At 35.2% G+C, this 23,659-nt stretch overlaps 1 protein-coding gene across 1 annotated transcript in view; it reads left to right on the plus strand.

The window, feature by feature from the left end:
• The first annotated feature begins 7,426 nt into the window (after positions 1-7,426).
• Positions 7,427-23,659, plus strand: part of TARS3 (threonyl-tRNA synthetase 3) — a 33,191-nt gene continuing 16,958 nt past the window's right edge. Inside the window, exons 1-9 of the mRNA XM_074294995.1 lie at positions 7,427-8,263; positions 11,984-12,070; positions 13,237-13,427; positions 14,615-14,738; positions 17,862-17,983; positions 19,636-19,753; positions 20,846-20,910; positions 22,780-22,858; positions 23,350-23,496. Of these exons, the coding sequence (XP_074151096.1) occupies positions 7,979-8,263; positions 11,984-12,070; positions 13,237-13,427; positions 14,615-14,738; positions 17,862-17,983; positions 19,636-19,753; positions 20,846-20,910; positions 22,780-22,858; positions 23,350-23,496 (1,218 nt within the window). The 5' untranslated portion in view covers positions 7,427-7,978. The remainder of the gene's footprint in view (positions 8,264-11,983; positions 12,071-13,236; positions 13,428-14,614; positions 14,739-17,861; positions 17,984-19,635; positions 19,754-20,845; positions 20,911-22,779; positions 22,859-23,349; positions 23,497-23,659) is intronic.

Below are 23,659 nucleotides of genomic sequence, written 5' to 3' on the forward strand. Positions count from 1 at the left end.
CAATATTTTTCTAATAATGTATGACTGTGAGAATTGGACTATAAGGAAAGCTGAGCACCTCAGAATTAACTGGAGATTTTAAAGAGTTATCTTGGACAATAAGAAAATCAAATCAGTCAATACCTACAGAAATTAATTTTGACTGTCCAGTGGAAGGACAAATACTGAAATTAAAGCTTAAATACTTTGGTTGCATAATGAAGAAATAGGACTCATTGGAAAAGATACTGACAAAGACTGAAGGTAAAAGAAGGGAACAGAAGAGGATGAGATAGATGGATAGTGTTATGGAAGCAATGAACATAAACTTGGAGAAGATAGTGGAAAACAGAAGGGCCTAGTATGCTATAGGCCAAAACTTCTTAAACTATGGGTTGTTATCCCATATGGGGTTACATAACTGAATGTGGGGGTTGCAAAAAAAAGTTGGCAACAGTAAAAGATTTCTGAAAGCAACAACCAAAAATTTATTCAAAATCAAATGCAGCTCTTGCCCTTGTTGCATCACTTGACTTCCCTGCAGCTTTGGTTCTGAACACACAACATTCTCACTTGGTACTGCAATACATGATTCTGCTAGAAACACTTCCTCTTAGGTTTGAGATGGGTTGGCATAAAAGTTTTTCAGGCAAAAAGGGTTCATAGGAAAACCTTAAGAAGCCCTGCTATGGTCTGTGAGGTTATAAAGAGACAGATACAATTGAACAACAACAACAAAAACAAATAAATATGTATATAAAAACATATATATTTACATAATGCACAATATGCATTGTATAAATATGTATATATTATGCAGATGGATGTATTATGTAGATGCATGTATGTGTTATGTACTATATGCAAGTATGCATATAGCATTCCAGATGGGTTAAAAATGGGTTCAGAAAGGGCAAAGATCCTAAATGTCCCAATATGATTATTGTAACTCTGAAAATTGTGTTACCTCATTCAATACTCTTAATATTGCTAATTATAATATAAAAGAAAAATTAGTCCTATCTTGAAATCTTCAGACACAGTGCCATCTTGTGGTAGTTTGTCACTATGCAATTCAGTCTTATAAGCATTTTAAAAATCACATATTAAAAAGGTGGTTGTTATAGTGAAAAAAAATTTTAAAGTGCCTTTTAAAGTCTGTATATTTAATTTTCCCTTATGTTATTAATTCCTTGTCTTTACATTTGTTTCTCTAAATAATGTTGGATATGCTGAATAATACTTATCCTTTCCCAATTGTCTATTTTTTCCCCAAGCGTTTTTTCTCTAATTATCTTCATTATTTTCTTCAGAACAGACAATTCCATAGCTTTCAGAAGTCACTATACTTAAAGTCTTGTTTATTTAGTCAGTTCTTATATTCATAATATGGTGGCAGATGTGATCCAATCATTATGACAGAAGTTAGAGCCCAAAACCTACATAAGAAGAAACTTTGCCTCTTTTTTGTTTTGTCACTGTAGAAATGAAAATAGGTTAAGGATAGTAATGATGGCCCTGTTATTTCATTTGGTTTAAGAGGAAATTTTCAGGAGAGGAAATTCCCTCTTCTAATATATGTCAGCATTTCCTTAGAGAGTTGCCAAAAAATAAATCTCTCTAAGAAATTAAGTGACTTGCCTGAGGTCATACCTTCAATATATGTTAGATCAAAGACTTGAACTATAATCTTTCTGTCTCTAATGCCAGCTCTTTATCCTTGGCTGCTTATCATAAAGCAGAATATAATATTTATTGAGTTATGACTTTAAACATATAAATTTGTGTACCTAGGTTTTCATTATATTAATTTAGAATATTAGACACACTTTCAGGAATGCAAATTATATAATTTTTATCTTTAATATTTTATTTCCACAAATGAAAAATATATTTAGGAAAGATTAAATGTATGTTCATAGACCAAAGAGAATCCTTTCATCTTTAGAATATTTTGAAATGCTCAATATTGTATATCATAGTATTTGTGTGTGTGTGTGTGTGTGTGTGTGTGTGTGTGTGTGTGTGTGTGTGAGAGAGAGAGAAAGAGAGAGAGAGTTCAGATTTATTGGAGAAATTTTGTTAAGGATGACTAAATATATCCTACTATAAATTTGAAAGAGAAACCTCAAATTGAAAAAGTCAACAACTTAAGTCTGCAGGATCTTATAGTGATATTCATTAGTTAATCTCTATACAGAGCTGATGTTACCATGTAAACAGAACAGTGATACAGAGCAACAAAATGTTAGGGGCAGCAAAAAATTTTCAGTAACTATGGGTTACAAGAAGTATATATTTTCTAATTTGCTTAGGGCACTAAAAACCTTTGAGCTGGTCTCATCTGCCTACTGTGTCAGAAGGGAATTTGTCCTCTTAACCAGATCCTAGAGTTAAAAAAGAGATGCTCCATTAATCTTAACATAAAATTTTTCAAACGCCTATAAAAGTCAAGAAGAATAATGAGTGATATTATAGGAAACGTACCATAGCCATGTAGTAGTGCATTTACCCATTAGTTACTCTCTGCATGGGAGAAAGGATAGAGACACAGACAAAGAGATAAATAAACAGTAGGCCATAACCAGTTAAATGGAAAAAAAAATAGAAAAAGGAATGAGATCATAATATAAAATTTAAAAAACCTCACCCAACTATCTGCAGTTGGCATCTTTTTTCACAAGCAGAATTTGTCATTTACTTTTGGTTTCTAAAATTTGTTATATTGCATGAAAAAAAATATCTTGATGAAGAAGATATTATGCATAAATTGAGATTCCGCTAAACTATAAAGGAGCTAGGAAATCAGAATCAGGATACCTACATCTGGATCCATGAAAGTTCACTAGAAAGCTCATGGACAGCTATAAACTGACTGATCCCAAAGCATTAGCTATAGGATTTTCAGTTAGCATTTTGATTTTAGGCCACAGGCTCCTATCTCAGGGCCAGTTTGGGTCCCAGATGTGTTACAATATAGTTACATACTTAATCAAACACCTACTTAACCTATTACCATTTCAAAGAATCCTTAAATGAGACCTAGAGTCAGGAAAACCTGAGTTAAATCTGATACTTTCTAGCAGTGTGACCTTAGACATGACACTTAACCTCTGTTTGCCTTCATTTCATTATCTATAATAATAGCACCTATTGTTGTGAGGGTCATTGACAAACTAATAATTGTAAATATTTGGCACAGCATCTGGACAATACTAAACACTATATAAATGTTAGTTATCATCATCATCATTATCACCACCATCATTATTGTCATTAATTTGGCCCTCAAAGTATACATGAGCCCCCCAAGTAGAAAAGGGGGGGACTTTAGAATGGATTACAGTTACTTCAGGAATTTCTTGGAGGTTACAGGGAAAACCAAAACTACTGATGACCTATCTTGAATGATTCAGAATTGCCCAGAAATAGTCATGGGAAACATAAATTACAAGTTACTTGAGAGAGGGTAATTTCCCACTGGGGTGAACTTCAAATTTCCAACAAATAGTGATATGGGCTCAAGAAACATCTCTGATGGTCATCACAGGTTTCCTGGAACTTATCTGGACCTGGCCCAAACCCATGGAGTGAACTCAAAGATACTGGAAGATCTGAAGCTATTTTGTGTGGTAGGCCAAAACCCAGAGCTATGGTCAAACCAAATGAATTTAAATGGTCACTAAGGTACCTTATAGTGCTTTGTCTATGATCCTATGAGCATTTAAATTTTTTTCCCTATGAGCATTTTTTATCTCATTTATTGATTATGAATTATTATTATTAACCCTGATGTTCTTTTTAAATCTTTTAAACTTTAAACTTTATGGTAACTCTTACTCATTTAATGTTTATATACAGAAGTCAATGTTTTAACTTTTTTCTGCTCCTAGTACTGGCTACAATGCTAGGAGAGTACTTAACTCCCCTCCAAGTCCATTCCCCTACCCTACATGCAAGTACCAAGTACTTTAAATATAATCCAACCATAGTATCCTAGGGATAAATCAATAAGATGAATAAATTCGAAGTTATGACCAAATTCTAGACTTGTAGGAAATATTGACACAGATGGGATGTGCTAATGTGGGGAGAAAGTATGTCCCATTATGTGTTGGGGGGAAAAAAACATATTAGGAGGTATGTACATTCTTGGTTCATTCTCCCAGAGCCAGGCTACTTTAACTAATCCTCAAGGTTCCAGTGTACCCTGAGAGGGATTATGAATCTTTTCTCTTCATCATTTAAAACCCCCTAATCTGTCCCCCACCCCATTTGGTCTAATGTCTCAATTCCAGCTTTTCCAAAAGGATATTTATTTCAAAAATATAGACTAAATTAACAAACATTTCCTGTAGGACCAGGAGGTATACAGTCAGTATCTGGGAGAGTAAGTTCAAAATTTTCTCATTTCCTTTTTTTTTTTTTTTCCCCTAAGGCAATTGGGGTTAAGTGACCTGCCCAGGGTCACACAGCTAGGAAGGGTTAAGTGTCTGAGACCATATTTGAACTCAGGTTCTCCTGACTTCAGGGCTGGTGTTCTCTCCACTGTACTACTTAGCTGCCCCAATTTTCTCATGTTTTTCATAGAATGAGTCCTTATAAGTTAACATCTAGATTTCACCTTAATGAATTCTAGTCTCTTGTAGAATGAGGACCCAAAGGTCAATTTTTACTCTTAAGTGATTAAGGTCACTTAAGAGACCAAAATGGAAGTGGCAGTGAGGGCACAGTACTTGAGTTTTTGGATCACCCTCTCCTCCTGGATGTTCTCTCCTCTCTGGTTTTTTTGTGACACCGTAATATCCTGATTTTCTTTATTGCCACATGATCCATAATTGTGATTGTATCCAGGAGTATCTATCTATCTATCATCTGTCTATACAAGACACAATTTAAAATTTAATCTGCATTATTAACATTTCTAAAAGTTTAGACAACAAAACAATAAATCAAACTGTAATTTAGAGCGTTTGCCAAATTCCAAGTGTAAGTGTTTACACTGAAAATTTAACAATCAACTATTATAAGTCAGTTTGAACAAACTCTAGCACACCTTGGGGTATATCCTTGAAAATTCTAACGACAAAGTCCTTGGGCCTGTCCAATCAGACAATAATATAATTTTGTTTACATTAAAGGAGTATTACAATCTGCTTTCCTGCTGTAATCCTAATGATCTTGGGATCTTTCCATTTAACCTTTCATATATATTATTCTTCCCCATTAGAATGTAAGCTCTTTAAGAGAAGGGGTTATTTGTATGCCTAGTACTTAGTTTGATATTTATACATAATCATTCTTAATAGATGCTTTTTCCACTCATTGTTCATGTCTCAGAGATATCTCAAACTTAACATGCCCAAAAATGAGTTCATTATTCTTCCCTCAAATTCTTCCCTCTTCCAAACTTTTAAATTTTAATTAAAGGCACTAACATTATTCTAGAGTCTCATGTTTGAAACTTAGCATTATCCTCAACTGCTCTCATTCCACAATCTAATCAGTTGATAAATCTTCACTATTTCCATTTCTAAACTTCTCTACCATCTAAATACTTCTCTCTACTCATACAGCTATCTTCTTAGTTCAGGCCCTTAGCATCTCTTACCTAGATTTTAGCAATAACTTTCTAATCCTGCCTCAGGTCTTACCACTCCAATCCTTCACATATATATATATATATATATATATATATATATATATATATATATATATATATATATATATATATATTGCTGTTAAAGTTATTTTTCTTAAGCACAGATCCAACTGTGTCACTGTGCCACTCAATCTAACTACAATATTTTAATCCTTTAGGATAAAACACAAACTTCTCTAATTAGCTTTTAAAACCTTTCACAATCTGTCGGCAGCTTATCTTTACAGACTCAATGAACATTACTCTTCTCTCCCCTCCCCCTTCTTCCTCCCCAACACTCTTTCATCTAGCCAAACTGGCTTTCTCTGGGCTCCACACACAGACTCTATCTTCCCATCTTCATGTTTTTCTCCTGGAGATTTCCCAGGCTTGGAATTTCCTCCTCCCTCCCTCCTTCAAGATGCAGCTCAAGCACCACCCACAAGAATCCTTTTCTGATCTTACCAACTGCTACTACTCCTTCCACAGCCATTTTGGGGAAGGACCTACATCTGCTAACTTTCATTGCTTTCCCAGTTGCGTTTCTGACTTTCTGGACTTCAGCTGCTGTCTTAACTTGAAACTGTCCTCTGGTGCCTGAGGCTTCCTTACTCTGAAACATCTTTTTACCTTGTCAGCCCCATTCTATAATGATGAATTTCTCCTAGGGTCTCTCTCCATTTTGTGAAAAGGCTTAACAGCTTTCCCTTCCCAAATATGTTTGTTTTTCAGGACTTCATACTGCCCTGGTAGCTACCCCCCTCATTTTCAGTTTTCCTTTTGTGTGTTATTTTCCTCCATTAGAATATAAGCTCCTTAAGGACAGGCACTATTTCTTTTTTTCTTGTATTCCCAGCTCTCATTGCAATGGCTGGCACATAGTAAGCATTTAATAATAAAATAATAAATAATTTTATAAATATTTTATTTTTATATTTATATTCTATATTTTATAATATGTATTTATATATTTAAATATATACATAATATAAATAAAATAAATACATAAAATATATAATTTATATATTACAAGATATATATTTTATTTATATTTTTTATAAATTATTAAAAATAAATATTTTAAAATAAAATAATAAAGCTGGCTGGCTGGCTGGCTGCCTATCTATTCTTTTTGTCTTAATTTATTTACTTGTCTTCCCCATTATAATGTAAGCTATGTTTATGGCACATGCTAGCAGTGCTAAATGTTTGATTGACACGTTGAACCGGATAGTCTCATGGAAAGATGCCTGGTTCACTCTAACAGAGACCTTCCTCTATAATAAAATTGACTCTAGTGATAACTTTTTTAATCTGATCATTCAACCAGTCTGAATCCACTTAATTTTGTTTTCTACTCATCATTCCATTTTGTCCATAAGATAACATGAGATACTATCAAAAATATTGCTAAAATCTAGGCGTTTTATGTCGGTAGCATCTGAAATGCTAATCTAGCTACCTTGGAGAACAAATGCTTTTTTAAAGATTCCCTCGGAGACTTTTTAGCACTCTGCTTTGCACACAGTAACTATTCCGAAACTGGAGCTGTCTTTCTCAGCTTTGATGGCTGAGTTGAATCTGACAGGACTTACAAAATTTTAAAAGTAGAAGAGAGGAGACTATTCCATGCAGGATTTAGAGCATAAACAACATTGTAGGGGCAAGTCAAGGGGCCCTGGTAGCAGCTGAGAGATTATATGAGCCATTGGGGAGGGGGGAGGGGTGTTCCAAGCCTGGGAATCTCCAGGAGAAAGACTTATAATGTTGGGGGATGGGCCGTGGGGGAGGGTGGCCGGACTCTTCTATGAGGAGGTTAGACCGGACTGGGAAACCGGAGGCAGTTTGTGGAAAGCCTTAAATGCTAGAGTGAAGACTTGGGACTTTATTCTGTGTGCCAATGAAAATACTGCTTCAAAAAGTTAAACCGCGGCTGGGGGACAGGAGGCAGGAAAGCCTTTACTTGGCTGAAGGGAAGAGAAGAATCAGTAGGTCTCGCTTTCTGGGATCAGGATAAAACCACCTTTTGGGGACTGGACGATCTCTTTTTCGGAAAGAGAGGTACAGGGAGAGAAAAAACCGATGGTTGTTTAAAGGTTAGAAAGATGGTCTTTCGGAGCTGAAAGGGCCCTCAGGTCCCGGGGCTCTCTTATTTCCCCAAATGTACAAGAAGCACCAGCGGACCTCCGGGGGCGCTTGCCCTTCTCATCCCGGGCCCGCGAACGCGGGAGTCCCGCCAGAGCGGGGTCAGCGCCGGCGCTCCCGGACGACCGGCGCTCGGCTCTCCCCGCGCGGCCACACCCGCATCTCCCGGCCTATCCCAGCCCGCAGCGGGCCGCCGAGCGGCGGCAGAGGATCATGGCGGCCGACGCGGTGGCTTCTCGCCTGGCGCGGCAGGAGCAGGACATCCGCTGGCTGACCGCGGAGATCGGCCGCCTGAAGAAGCAGCAACAGCAGCCAGAGCCCGAGCCCGAGTCCGGGCCCAGGCCAAGCTGGGCCGGCAGCCCCAGTCCGGAGCTCGAGCGCCTGCGGGGCGAGAACGAGAAGCTGCGCTACCGGTTGCAGCACCTGCGGCGCAGCCTGGAGGCCGAGCTGAGCCGGCAGCCGGAGCAGCCCCGAAAGTCCGCCCGAGCCCGAGCGCAGGTAAGGCGAGGCCGGCGGGGGCGGGGGCGCGCCTTGGCCTTGACCTTGACCGCGGAGCTCCTCTCTCTGCGGGCTGCGGGCTGGGAAGGAAACCCGTGATGTAGGGAATTCCCCGAGATTAGGGGCGGCGAGGAGGGGCAGATAACGGGAATAACCCCGCGAGAGAATTTCCCTTCTGCTCCGTGATTTATTCTCTCTGCGTTAACTCTTCTTCCAGACAGGCCCAAACGGGAGCCAGTAGTAACGGGAGCAAAGATATCACTCCCGTTCCTTCTGAGGGGGAAGTCATTGAGTCCGATCCAGCACCGTGGGTCAAATAAAGTCCCTGTGCTGGACTCTGGGAATACAGAGACAAAGAGGAAGCTGCCCTCCTCGCCCCCCCCCCCCCCCAGCCCCGAGCTTCTCCTTCGGTCCTATCCTCCTCATTCTGGGACCGGGCCCAGGCCCAGGAGGAGGGTTGCGGTGTCACTAGGGACCCTTAGATCGCCCGGGCCGGCTTCTCGTGATGTCTTCTCTCTTCCTGACATCATCAGCTCAATCAGATGACTCTCCTAGCCCGCATGGCCAGTCTTCCTCCGTCTCCCTTGCCACGACCCCCCATCACTGTCTCTTTGCTGGACGTGTCACGTTAACATGGGAGCTCCGAGAGTCGCGTGTGTCTCATTGTTTTTTAATCTCTGTCCCCGGTCACAGGTAACTATAGTTGGCACTTGCTAAATTCCTGTTGCCTTATCCCAGACTTACCATGTTCAACAGGAAACATTTGTCCTTCGGACTCCTCCTTCTTTGACTCTCCCCTCAGTGCTAGGGAAACATTTTTGTTGAGGATACACGATTCTTCCAGTTACTTTGTTCCACAATATAGGAGTCATCCTCAGCTGGTAGGTCTGGCTGCTACTTCCACAGCATGTAGTAAATGCGTTCCGAGTTCCAGTCTTGTGCAGGACCTCAAATATTCACCGAGACTATTGCAATAGCCTTCTGAAGTTGTCTCTCTGCCTTTAACCTGTTTCTTTTCTGATCCATTTCATACAGCTCTGGAACTGATATTTCTAAGGCTCTATCCCGACCATGTCCCTCTGTTCCCTAAGCTTCAGTGGATTCTTTTTGGCCTGTAGGAGAAAAAATAAAATGTAAAGGCGCTGAGACAGGTGGCATGATACTTCCTGGGGAAGTGTTAGTAGTATTATTATATGTAGTCTGGCAAGATGGGTGAAAACCACATTGTAGAGGGATTTAAATTCCAGACCAAAGAGTTTGCTTAGTCATTTTATTATTCTGACCTACCATCCAGGACAGGGGTTGTTCACTTGGGATCTATGAACTTGTTTTTGAAAAATATTTTGATAACTTTATTTTAATATAATTGATTTCCTTTGTAATCTTATGTATTTTATTTTATGCATTAAACAGGTCCATAAGTCTTTATCAAACTGCCAAAGGAAGGAAGGAAACAAACATTTATTAAGCTCCTACTATGTGGTAGGCACTATGCTAAGAGATCCACTCTATGCCGTGAAACCCTCTGTCCTCAGATTATGTGAGGTTTCAACAGATGCATGTGTTTACGTACATGTGTGTACATATATATGTTTGCATATTGTCATTGTTCAATTGTTTCAGTCATGTCTGATTTCACATGAAGCCATTTGCGATTTTCTTGGCAGAAATACTGGTAGGATTTGTCATTTCCTTCTCCAGCTAATTTTACAGATGAGGAAACTGAGGCAAATAGGATTAAGTTCATACAGCTAGTATGTGTCTGAGGTGGGATTTGAACTAAGATATTCCTGACTCCAAGCCAAGCACTCTATGATGCATCATCTAGCTGTCCCTGTATATGTGTATATATATACTCCTGAAAAAAATGCTTTGTAAGAATGTGGAATACTTTTATATCTCTTTAGAATCTGCAAAGCCATCACTTACAACTCATTTTATCCCAAATAAAATTATATTATGTATTCAATTTCATCTCAAATCTTTGCTGGGGATTTCTTGAGCATCCATCTCCACTTTAGGTTGCTGGCAATAATTAAAGGGAGCTAATTTGCTCCCTATATAATTTATTCTTTCTTTATCTGATTTTACCAATTGCTTCCTGGATAGCTCTTCTTTCCCATAGATATGTCCAAAACTAAACTCATTATCTATCCCCCTACACTGATCATTCCTCAAAACTTCCCTGTTTTTGGTCATCTCCTTTGTCATTCATAATTTTGGAGTCATCCTTAACTTTTCCCTCAGTCTCATCCTCCATATTCCATCAGTTGCCAAGTCCTGTCAATTCTCTATAACATATTTTACATCTGACTCCTGATACTCTCTGGGCCATCACCCTCATTCAGATCCTTATCATCTTCTATATGAACTATTGTATTTGCTTGTATCATTTACCTGGTTCTGGTCCTATTTACACACAACTGCCAAAATAAATTTATTAAGAGACAGGTTTGACAATGTTACTCCTTTGTTTAAAAGTCTTTGATAGCTCCCACATTCCATAATCTGGCACTTAAAGCCATTCATAATCTGCCTCCAATCCACCTTTCCAGCTTTATTTTACTTTTTCATCCTATCATGTGCTTTATATTCCAGGGCTCAGCTTAAATAGCACCTTTTTGAAGATTGCATATGCCCTCCACAGAAAACTTTTATTTGCTTTTGGCCTTCATGTTACATACCTTTAAGTGTAGTAACTATTTTTTCTCTGATTTTGCATCCCTGGTGCCTTAGAAATACTAGATGCTTAATAAATGTTTGTGAAATTGAGTTGTCATTGAATCAGATCAGGAATTAGTAGACTGGTCCCTAAAAGATGTAGGTCCTGTATTTGGTTTACTGTGTCATTTGCCACTTCCACCAATCCCCTCTCAGAAATTTTCTATAGCAAAAAAAACCTATCAGTTTTATTTGCTTGAAGAATGCCAAAGTATCTTTTACTCATCATCCAGTAGATTGTTCGTTTGTTATAACTGTTCTGATGTTTTATCTACTGGCTACCCTAGATAATAGCCCCAAACTCCACAACTCTAACTTCTTTAGCCCCTACCAGCCCCAGTTCCTATTCTTCTTGTTCTGCTCTAGGCCTGACTGAGGCCATAGGAGCTACCAGCAGTTTTTAAGGGCTGAAAGAGCCCTAGCTCCCATTACAAAACAGGTAAGGACTCTAGTGGAAGAAGAGGATTTTCAAATAACTAATTCATTAGGCAACCTATTTGTTGGGGACTGCTTATATGGAATGCCCTTCCAAAGATATTCCATCAAGCATGAGGGCAACCTATGAGTATCATCATAGATGAAAAATTTTGTTTCTAAGAGGGAGCTTTATAACCATTTTATGGTGATATGAATGGTTATTTTTCCAAAGATTAAAAAAAATCCCAAAACTCCAAAGAGATTTATATCTGTTGAATTAAGGTGTATGTATCAAGTCTGTGATGAAATAAGGCTTGATAGTTGGTTAAGCTCCTCTGTCTCAGCCAGTCTGTTGAAGAAGGTTCAGTGTAAGTAGAAGAGATATGACTTTTGAATTTCTAAACTATGGAATTTTTGTTTGGTACCACCTCCAGGAACTATCAAAAATAATAAAGCAAGAGATAACTTATATTTATGTAGTATTTTACATTCATTTGTTTTTTTCTCAGGTGCCTCAGTTACCTTGTCTTGTCCTGCCTTTTGTCATCTATGTGAGTGGTTTTTAAAAATTCTGTCTTTTAGCTTTCTTCCATCACAAGCCAAAAAGATGTTCAAAATAAAAAGGAGAAGAAAAAAGAAAATGAAATTGCAAATGCCTTAAAGAGTGAGGTAAGTAATTCTCAATAGAAAAGGCTACCTCTGATTTTTAATATTTTTGTGTTAAAATTGTGAGGTATTGGGGGCAGCTAGGTGGCGCAGAGCACCAGCCTTGAATTCAGGAGGACCTGAGTTCAAATATGGTCTCAGACATTTAACACTTCCTAGCTGTGTGACCCTGGGCAAGTCACTTAACCCCAGCCTCAGGGAGGAGAGGGGAAGTGTGAGTTATCTAGGCATCTTAAATAATTTGTAATAATACTATATATAAAACTATGTAGAACTTAGATTTTTTTTTTTTTATATATAACTTAAATGCGGTGGGGTATCAGTATAATTTGCTTCAACAATCTGGGATTTCTTCTGTGTGGATACACCTGTTACCAAGGTAGTTCACAACCCTTCTAACATGTTGAAAAATTCACATGGTAGAAAAATTCAGCTCATTTGTAGGATATTTTTCTAAACTTAGCCAGGTCTTTTGGAGACAGATATTCAGTTATTGGACCTTCATTTGAAATTTACATATGTAGTTGTCTCAAGTTTAAATAATTGCTTCTACTTTATATAATCAGCCAGTTAACTCGTATTTATTGAATCTTGTGTGTATCTAAGAAGCACTGTGCTTCTTAGCCTACTATTTGTGCTTATTATTTGTATTACATTGTGCTCTGTCCAGTATACAAAGGCAAAAAGAACAACACTGTTCTTGATCCTGAGGAATTACAATCTGAAAAACTAAGACTAACATGAATTGGCCAATTTAAGAACAATACTAGATAGCATAGGGTATAGTATCTGAAGTCTTAGTGCATTTGTAAACTTTAAGTAGCATAAAATTGCACTCAGACTTTTGGGTCACCCTATATCTAAGTAAATGCTAATTTGTGTAGAATTAAGTAAGTGAGGAAAGAGAGATTAATGGTTTGTAATTCAGGGAGGGGTTTATGGAAAAGATAGAATTTGAGTTGTGCTATTTAAAAATAAAATGGATTCAGATAGGTGAAGAAGAGATAGAGAATCGAGGTAAAGGAACAGTATGAGCAAATGCATGGAAAATGGGTAAATAGGGGGCAGAAAAAGAGTGAGAGTTAATTACAGCTAAGGGTCCATATATGGGAGTAGTAAGAAGTAAGGTTGGCTATGTGTTTATGTCATTGTCTTGTAATGATTTACAGTTATGTAGTGGGCCAAACTTCATAGAAGATAGACTGATGCTTTATGAAACATTGAAGAGAGAGCATGACACCTTGCTTGCCCATAGAGCAGCAAACGAGAGCAAATTGATCAAAATAATGCTGATTGATGGAAAAATAGTTGAAGGGGAGTCTTGGAAAACAACACCCTATCAAGTGGCTGCTGGAATTAGGTAAATTGTAGTATAAAGAAGATCGTGGGTATTAAGTAATTGAACAAAAGACTAATAGCATTTTTTTCCCTCAAAATGCAATTTTCTTTGATCAATAAGAATAAGTCAATGTGAAATAGGGTTTTCACCAAAACTACCTTTGGACTTCTTAGGAATATCATTTAAATTTGGGAAATGCATAATTTAGAATATAATCCTGTCTTTTTCCAACTCTGCTCAATTTTTAAAGTCATAATGAATGTAAAACAGGTTATCAAAGACATGAGAAAAATATCTACTCTTTCCTTCTTAATAATATTGTATTATTTGACTTTTTAAGTTTCTTGTCATCTTTTTAAAAGCAGATAATTTTCATGAGTTATGCATGAGAGTGTGTGTGTGTGTGTGTGTGTTTCTGTGTGCACTCACTTATTTGTATTATAGAGCTGGAAGAGGGAGCGAGGCTATGGTTTGGACTAGAATTCAGGAGCCCTGAATTCTGATCCCAGCTCTTTCACTAAGTATGTGACAATTGATTGGCAAATCATCAAACTTCCAAGCACCAGTTTACTCATCTATAAAATGGGCATGATAACATTCATGCTGTTGACCTCAAATGGCTGTTCCAAGGATTAAACAAGATATGAAATTGTTTTGAAGGATGTGAAATGTTATATATATATAGAAGATAGGATGGTACAGAAACGAGCCAGAGAACTAGGTTCAAATTCAACTTATTGTCTATATGATCTTGGGACAATCCTCTGAATCTCCCTAAATCCCTAAATCTCAGTCTCCTTATCTATAAAAGAAGGAGGCTGGATTAGATGTCCTCTGATATCCCTTCTTGCTCTAGAGCTGTGATCCTATGAAATAAAAAGCATTTTGGTCCAAAATCCTCTTACCCTAAAAAGACAAAAATATACCATCTTTGAGATTATATACAAAGACTCAGAAGGTAGGTCCAAAAGAGGAGAACTCACTATTTTCCAATGGCAACATTACTGAGTCACAGCCTTGAGAGATAACAAGAGAACAAGACTCATTTGAGTATGTCTGTGTATATGGTCTGACATTTATCTAAATAATCATATTACTTTAGGTACATATGTAGCATGTACTTTTGCAACCTGAGTTGTTTTAAATTTTGGCATAGAAATAATATTATACATATATAATTAATTTCAAAATTATTTTTCCTTCAATAGTCAAGGACTGGCTGATAACACAATAATAGCCAAAGTAAATGATGAATTGTGGGATTTGGATCGTCCATTGGAAGAAGATTCTACTTTAGAATTACTTAAGTTTGATAATGAGGAAGCTCAGGCTGTAAGTATATTTTAAGAGCTGATTTCTAAATTTCACTTAAGAGTTCTATTAAGTAAAAAAGCAGTGATTTGAAACTTAGAGAGAGATGTATTCTTATGGTACTTTAGGACCATGGTGTTCCACAAATAGAAATGTATTTCTGTGAGTCATATTGACTCAGAAAATCATAAATTAACATTATGCTGTAGTGTATTTTTATTTATTTTGTTAAACATTTCTCAATTACATTTCAATTTAGTTCAGCCAGCAGCACTTTGGGAATTTTGTGAGCCATAAGTTTGGCACCTCTGTTCTAATTGTTAACATTTATATAATAGATGTTCAATACACATACACAGAGTTCTTGCTTTATATAAATGGACTGTTTTGCAGATGTCCATGTAAAGCAATTTTTACTTAATGTGAACTAGCATGCTAATGTGAGGAAAAACAGGCCTATGGATGGAGAGAATTGGCAAACACATGGTTCAAGCATATATAGAAGCTGTGGACAGAGAAATAGAATAGGAAGAACACATAGGCTGGGGAGAGAAATATGGTACCCCAGCACAGACAGACGGAAGATAGGCTTTTTTTTTCCTCTCAAAATGCTGCTGAACCTGTTTTATAGACTGATCAGTTATAGCTTAATTTTCCTTGTGGAAAGGAAAAGCCTTTATACAAAATCCAAATTTGCAGAACTATTTATTTGTCTTACTAAAGCTTTAGTTACCTTAGAAAATTAATTTCAGTATTTGTTTAAAAGACAAATTCTTTTATGATAGCAAATTCCTTTTTGTCAACTTCATTGACAAATCTCAGAAGGCATGTAGAATAAAGGATGAAACATATCCACAATTAGCTCTCTGATATAAATTAAATACCATACTCTCCAGTTTTGTATTCTAAAGAGGAAATAGAAGAAAATACTTTTCATTCTATATCTGTATGTATATCTATTTATATGAGAGTATACATATACACATGCATTTATATCTCTATTATTTCATATCTTTATAGATCTGGCTATATTTCTATTTATCATCTACCTTTTATATCTATCTCTGGTCTATATAAATGGTCCTTAGATCAATTGATTGTCCTTATTAATGTTAGCTTTTTAGCCAGATACATATATACATATCTATAATTCATTTTATAGTAGCATAAAATGCCATGTAACATAGGCATATATGTGCTTATGCAATTTAGCATAGACATACATATACATGTATATAGAAGTATATGTGTATATATATCATACACACACATACCATAGTATAGGTATATAGAGATACCTAGTATTGTATAGTTACGTATTAATATAGAGATATATATTTGTATACCTACAGTAAATGACGTTCCATGCTTCTAATAAGATGATTTTCAAGCTAAAATTTCATAGAATCATAAGTAACCTCGGAATTCAGTCATATTCCCATATGACTGATATCATTTCATCAAAGAAATTTTCTAGTCTCCTCTTAAATATCTTCAGTGATTGAAATTTCCAGGTGTTCTAGATAGTCTGTTCTATTGTGGGGCAGCTATAATTGTTAGGATAATTTTTTTTTTTAAATTGAGCTGAATTTTAGCACCCTATAATTTCCATTCTATGGCTTGAGACTAAGTAGAATTAAGCCCACTCCTTCCTTTATATGATATTTCTTCAGATATTTGAAAACTGCTATTATATCCTGTTTTAGATTTTCTTCTCTAGATTAAAGATTTTTTATGCCTGATAAAAAAACAATATGTGATTTTTAAAGCTAGAAGGGACTTGAGTTTTCATGTAATCTGGTGGTATCAAGCTTAAAGAAAAGTAGATCTTGTTTGGGCTGCATGCTGACTTACAAAACTATAAATTAACATGAGTTATGTGGTAATGTATTTTTGTTTATTTTATTAAACACTTTCCTATTACATTTTTTTCCTTTTTTTTTTTTTTTTTTTTTTTTTTTTTTTTTTTTGAGGCTGGAGTTAAGTGACTTGCCCAGAGTCACACAGCTAGGAAGTGTTGAGTGTCTGAGACCAGATTTGAATTTGGGTCCTCCTGAATTCAGGGCTGGTCCTCTATCCACTGTGCCACCTAGCTGCCCCTTTCCTATTACATTTTATTTTGGTATAGATTGTACTTTGTAGGTTTGGCCCCAATTGTAGCTCCCAGAATTAGACATTTCTGATCTAAACTGATTCTCAGAGAGGTTAGATGATTTGACAAATAACCTATTATCAGAGCAGAGTAGGAATCTGAATTGGTCATGTTGTTAGACTGATATGAACTGATATGCCAAGGGTTTACAAGTTTAACTGTGGTGTGTAGCTGTAATCTCATGCCCAAGGAAACATAAACATCTCCCATTTGGAGGTGTAAAAATCCATGCCTCTAAATATAAGAGAGGATATTGTTTTGCCTCATGTGTTTCAGGTTTTATAAAGTTCTCCCTAACCAAGATGAATCCCTGACTATAGGAGAGACACACAACCTACCATAATAGAGAGAGCCCATTTTGGAACCGGGAAAACTTGATTTCAATGCCTACCTCTGAAAGCACTGATTACATAGTCTCTCCTATCACCAAATACTAGAGCTCTTGGCAGCTTTCAGGACTGTAAGACAAAAGTACTAACCCACAGTGAAACAGAGTTTTCTCAACAGGGAGCTTCTTATATAGAAAAATAAACAACTACAGTCCCTATCCTGATTCTATAGGAAGAGCTGCTGAAACTTTGGAGCTAAGTACCAGCAAGGGCATGGAAAAGCTTCTTCTCCCCATGTGCAGGAGCAAAGGATTGGATTTTTTTGCTATTATCCAAATAAGCATTAGTACTGAAAAGTCAACTAATTTTTATCTAATTTTGATAACATCCTTTATGGATGCCATGACAGAACTTTTAATGAATTTATTTTGCCACATTTAAAGATCATGATTCTAGTGTTGCATATGAAGAGCATTACTAAGTAATTTTTTGATTCTTCAGGATTGTTGGAAGGTTTAAATGAGATAACACATGTAAAATGCTTCATAAACCTCAAATGTTACATTTTCTATGGAAATGTTACATAAATTTTATATAAATGTTAGCTATTTTTATTACAAATATTTTTTAACAATATGAATTCCTTCTTTATATGATTTATAGGTATATTGGCATTCTAGTGCTCACATTCTTGGAGAAGCTATGGAAAATTATTATGGAGGCTGCTTGTGTTATGGCCCACCTATTGAAAATGGATTTTACTATGACATGTTCATTGAAGACAGGTAATATTTGATTAATTTGGTACTTATCATAAGTATGCAGAATATCAGAATATGAAGAATATTGATTGATGTGGTTACAAATGAATGAATTTTATTCAGGGAAAGAAACATTAGGCCCCTTTTATGTGCAGGCCACTGTGCTAGACAACTGGGTGAGATAAAGAGTTGACTTCAAAGACATCATCTTCAAGAGGTTGTGGTAGGGAGCCAAGACATATAAACACAAGAGACTATATAACAACAATAACAACAACAACAACAAAAAATACACAGTTGCATTAAAGATATGTAAGCAGAATGCTATGTGAAATCCAGATTGAGAAAGATTACTAGTAACTCTAGCAAAATATTAGACTTACAGTAACTGCTTAAGAAATATTTGTTAGAATGAAATTTGGGGTGGGAGGGCAGAAATCAAGGAGGGTTTCCTGAAGGAAGTAGCATTTGAGTTGGGCTTTAAGAATGCATTAGGGTAAGAAAGGAAGGAACAAGGTCAATAAAGTCTTGAAGATAGGGAAATGTCTTGATGGGGACTTTGAGTCATATATTTGGGTTGAAGCTTGAAATATGTGGAAGGACAATATTGGTAGAAAAGGTTTAGAAAATTGAATTATTAGTATTCTAGTACCTACTATAGACCCAGTTCTGTCCTTGGCAGAAGGAAAGATTAAAAAGAAAGTCAAGTCATAGTTCCTGTCCTTAAGTAGGAAACTAATTACTCATTCTCATGAGTCTATTACGTTATCAACTATCATAATTTGTCAAATAAAAAGATTGCTGAAGAGAAGAAACAATTGGAAAATAATACACATCAACAAATTATTTGATTTGGCAGGAATTCAGGAAAGGGAAAAATAAGAATAGGTTGGAGGAGTTAGTAAAGACTTCAAAGAGGAATTTCATAAAGGTAAAACTTTAGAAGACCTGGGAAAATGATTTAGATAGGTTGGAGGCCAAAGAGGAGACCTTCCAGAAAGTGGGAATCACAAGAACCAAAACAGAAATCAATACATTTAGTGCATTTATGGCTTCAGTTTATTTTTCACATAAAATTATGAAATGATTATTCTATTTTTTGTACTTTTAATCTGGCAAATGTTGCCTTAATCATAACAGAAATATTTATTCAGTATTAGGATCATAGAGATAGAAAGGTGAGAATACAAAAATGATTTCTCATTTCATCTCAGTTATGATTTTAAAAAATGGATAAATAAAAAAGTGTATGGAACTTGACTCTTAAGTGAGAAACTTTAAAGAACTACTGTAGAAAACATTTTGATTATACCAAAACAGCAATGTCCCTTAAATATAAAATTGTAACTACAGGGAAGAGAGTTGTTGTTTTAAGGATTATGTTTTCTTTGGTCTAGCAGAATAATTTGGTGCTCTCATCATTCATTTGTGGATTATAGGCAGATGTTTTAGCTTCCTTTTTTTCGTTTTGTGAAATGGAAAGTAATTTAGAAGTTTTTAAGGATCAGATTATGTTCCCTTGACTCGGAGGAGAAGATATTACAAATCCACCAATTTTAATGTATCAATTAGAAATTTAAAAACATTCCAAGTAACTTGGGAAGATAATATACAATTTATTCTCAAAATTAATTGTTATTCTTGTTCTGGCTAACAAAATTTTATTCAATGTTTAGAGGAGTATCTAGTACAGAATTCCCAACATTAGAGAATTTGTGCAAAACTATCATGAAAGAGAAGCAACCTTTTGAAAGATTAGAAATCAGCAAAGAAATTCTTCTGGACATGTTTAAGGTAATTTATTAATTTAATTTATTAATTTATTAAGATGCATGCATTTAAAAGTAATGCAGATGCCTTAACAATTTTGTAACCCTCCTTCTCCCAAAACCCTAATTTCTATAACCCCTGAAATATTTTCTTTCAGATTGTTTGATAGTAAGTTCTGTGGATAAATGAACACAATCAGCACCTCCTGATTTACCTACCCATGTATTTCTTGATAATTTTAAAAATAGAGAGAGGTAGTTATCCGTGGCACCAATATATAGCTATTGGTGGAAAGAAAATTGTTGAAAGGATTAAACTAGTCAATGTAAAATTATGTAAATTAAGATTTTTGGACTAAAGAGTAATGCATTCTTTTCTGATTGAAATTTAGCTTTATTTTGATGGAGGTAGGTAGATAAAGGGTCAGATAGATAATGTTTGTGTGTTTTTATAACTTACTAACTTTGTAAGGACACTGGCTTTATTAGATTATTTTTGTAATTTAATATGTAATCTCAGTTTTTGCTATCTCCTTTGGATTTTCTTGATGCTTTTCTTTTAAATTACATTAGGCATAAATCTGGCAACCCATGCCTTTCATTTTCACAGAAGCACCTGTTCCTATGACCGCTTTATTTATAAATATTGATAATTTTATTTGAAAAAATGTACATTTTTTTAAAAAAGCATTGGTCTCATGTTCCAAATACTGTACAAAGAGTAAAAAAATTATTTATTTGTTTTAGAATTCTACTTGTTAATGCATGTGTTATGGATGCTTTAAGGATCACAGCCCAATAAAATATTAATATGAGGAATAATTTTCTGAATATTTGCCCTAAAATTTATAGGTATAAAGTCAAATTAACACTGATCAATTATTCCTTTCATAACTATATCTATGTAATAAATATTTGCCACAAATACCTTTTATAAAAGCATTACAGTGCCAATAAATATTTTGCTATTAACTTTTTTTTGATCTATGTTTAGAAAAATTAATAATTAACTTTTACCCTTTGACTTTGTTTTTTATATTCAGTGTATTATTCTTTCCCTGAATATAAGTGTTTTTACTTAGTTTGTGTGCTAATATGAATGTTTTTTTTTTTGTAGTATAATAAGTTTAAATGCCGAATCCTGAATGAAAAGGTTGATACCCCAACTACTACCGTTTACAGGTAAAGGGTACATAATTAACAAAGTAACAAACTGATCATTCATTACTAAATACTCCATTATTAGGCAGCACTAGAAAAATGTTCATCTTAAGATATCCTGTACTATGTGATGTTAAATTACCTTCATTTTTAAGACAATTGAAAATATATGTCATATGTCCAAAATAAATGAATGTATATATAGTCTTAAATAAAACTATATTATTTTACATGCCTAAGCAAGGCTTCAAAAATGTCATCATTGTGGAATATTTACATCCTACTCCTTCATTTATCAGTTGGAAAGCCTTCTTTCCTCTAATTGTTGAATTTGGTTGCCTCTTTTCTGATGGGTTCCCTAAGTCGGCTAGATTTTTTTTTTTTTTATGGTTAAGAAAAATAAATGTAGATATAAAATGAAAGGTTTGGATTACATGATTTCTAAGATAAGAGCAGACACTTTTAGAACTCTGCTTTCACTCTGTCACATTTATAAAAAGAAGCTGCAAAAACTTGCTAGTAACATCTTTAATCATTGCTTTTTCTGCTCTACATTGTGCTTTCACTCTGTTGTTCAGAATTAAAAATACTAATCTTTTGAATAAGGAAACTGATATATTGCTAGCACACTTGGGTCAGCAGGTGATCTGTAGAATATTTGGCATGGGCTAGTTTCTACTTCTTAGCATATGTAAAACACTGGGCTGTGAGCAATATGGAAGCTTTTACTGTGGAACTTTTTCCATCTTTCCAGCTTTCCTTCTTCCTTTGGTGATAGCTTTGATCTTGACTTTGAAGCTATAAAATCTATTTTATAATTTTCCTTCAATCCATCATTTTCTACAGGAAAGAGCTTTCCATTGACATGGATTTGGTAAAATTATTAGAAATATACTGAGCCTTACTAACTATAAAACTGTTTAGAATTGTCATTTTACATATTTTCTTTACATTATTTTAAAATTTCACTGGGTCTTCCCACTCTACTTTGCTTCCTCTTTCTATCTTCAAAGTTTAGTAAACATTTTATGTTTGAAAAGTTGTTTCTAGAAACTGGTCCAAACATAGACACAACTTATAAAAGAATTGGGGTAAAAGGAATGAATAATCCCTAGTTATAAAATATAAAATATAAAAATCTGATACCTGACATGGGCTGGCTAAAAAACAGGTTTTGGTGTTGGCATTCACTACTCTGGTAACTTAGTTAATTCAATTTCAGTAAACTAGGGAGTGGTAAACTTTTCACAGAATTTCATTATTTTTGACATAAAAGAGAACAATCTTTTTCTCTTAATGCAAAGTGGCCTTGTTGTATTTGACCTTGTAGAAATATCATGGAAAGAATTTTGAATTAGAATCAGATGTGGATTCACATCTTGACTCTGCTACTCTGCCTGTGTTATTTTAGACAAGCCACTTAATTTATTGGGATCTGTTTCTTCTCAAAAGTGGGGAGTTGGAAGAGGTAATGTCACAAGGAAACTTCTAGAAACTTTCCAGTGCTTAACATAATAGTGGGCATATAGGAGGCACTTCATGAATATCATTTGATGAAATGATTGATTTTAGAAATTCGTGTGGGATCGGAAAGGTACTTTGATAATTTTAAGATCACTTAAAGATTCACAGGGCTGTGGAATTTCAAATTCTACTTGTTTGCTAAGTTTTACATTGGCCACAGGTCTTGTGGGATGAGTGTTCTATTGTTCTTGGTTTCAAGTAGGTAGTTGTAGAGTAGGGCGTGGCTTTTTGTGTTTAGTAATCTAAGTAATCTAATCATTGTATTCTTCCTACCAAACATTGAAAATCTCTACATAGAATTTAATTTGAAAGATTGAGAAAAGATGATAAAGTCTCTGCCTGAATACTTCAAAAATTGTGTTACAGGTGTGGTCCATTGATTGACCTTTGTAGAGGTCCACATGTAAGACATACTGGAAAAATTAAAGCCATAAAAATATTTAAGGTAAGCATTTATAGTTTTGATAATTGAAGACAAATTAAAAGATGGGCTACTGCATTTTTAAAAAATCTGTTCATCCTAGTACTTTGAAATATTTTCTTTTTTGGTTTTGCATTTGCTTCTGGGAATAATGTAATCTAAAATTTTGTGAAATCTTTAATTATTATAATTGCGCCTTTGCTCTCCTTTCCACATTAATGTAAATACTGTATAACCTCTCTTTTTATATTATTTCATGATCTTGCATCATAAACTGTAATTTAGCATGAATTATAGTATTTATTTTTTGTCTGTTGGGGCTTATGCTTAGCATAAAAATATAAGCATTAAAAATATAAGCTTAGCATTAAAAATATAAGAAAAGCCTTTTTTCATAATCTTGGTATCAATATCACAAATAGAAAATTATGAATATATTAAAATAATTTTATTTCTCAATAAATATTTGTTATTGTTACTGAAAGATTATACATTTCTTTCTATTTGAATCATAGAATTCTTCAACTTATTGGGAAGGAAAGCCTGATATGGAGACTTTGCAGAGAATTTATGGTATATCCTTTCCTGATAACAAGATGATGAAAACCTGGGAAAAGTTCCAAGAGGAGGCGAAAAACAGAGATCACAGGAAAATTGGAAAGGTATGCCCCAAATACATAATAGCTACTAATAAAATACATTAATTTTAATGGGATATATGGGCTATTTAGAGGGTACTAGCACCTTTGGTGTGAGGGCTTACTGAACTCTTGTCAGGGCTGCTCATCTACCTGTGATGGCTCTCTTTTACTTTGACTCCAAGTA

The sequence above is a fragment of the Sminthopsis crassicaudata genome, chromosome 2 (genome assembly GCF_048593235.1).
Source record: "Sminthopsis crassicaudata isolate SCR6 chromosome 2, ASM4859323v1, whole genome shotgun sequence".
Classification (NCBI taxonomy): Eukaryota; Metazoa; Chordata; class Mammalia; order Dasyuromorphia; family Dasyuridae; genus Sminthopsis; species Sminthopsis crassicaudata.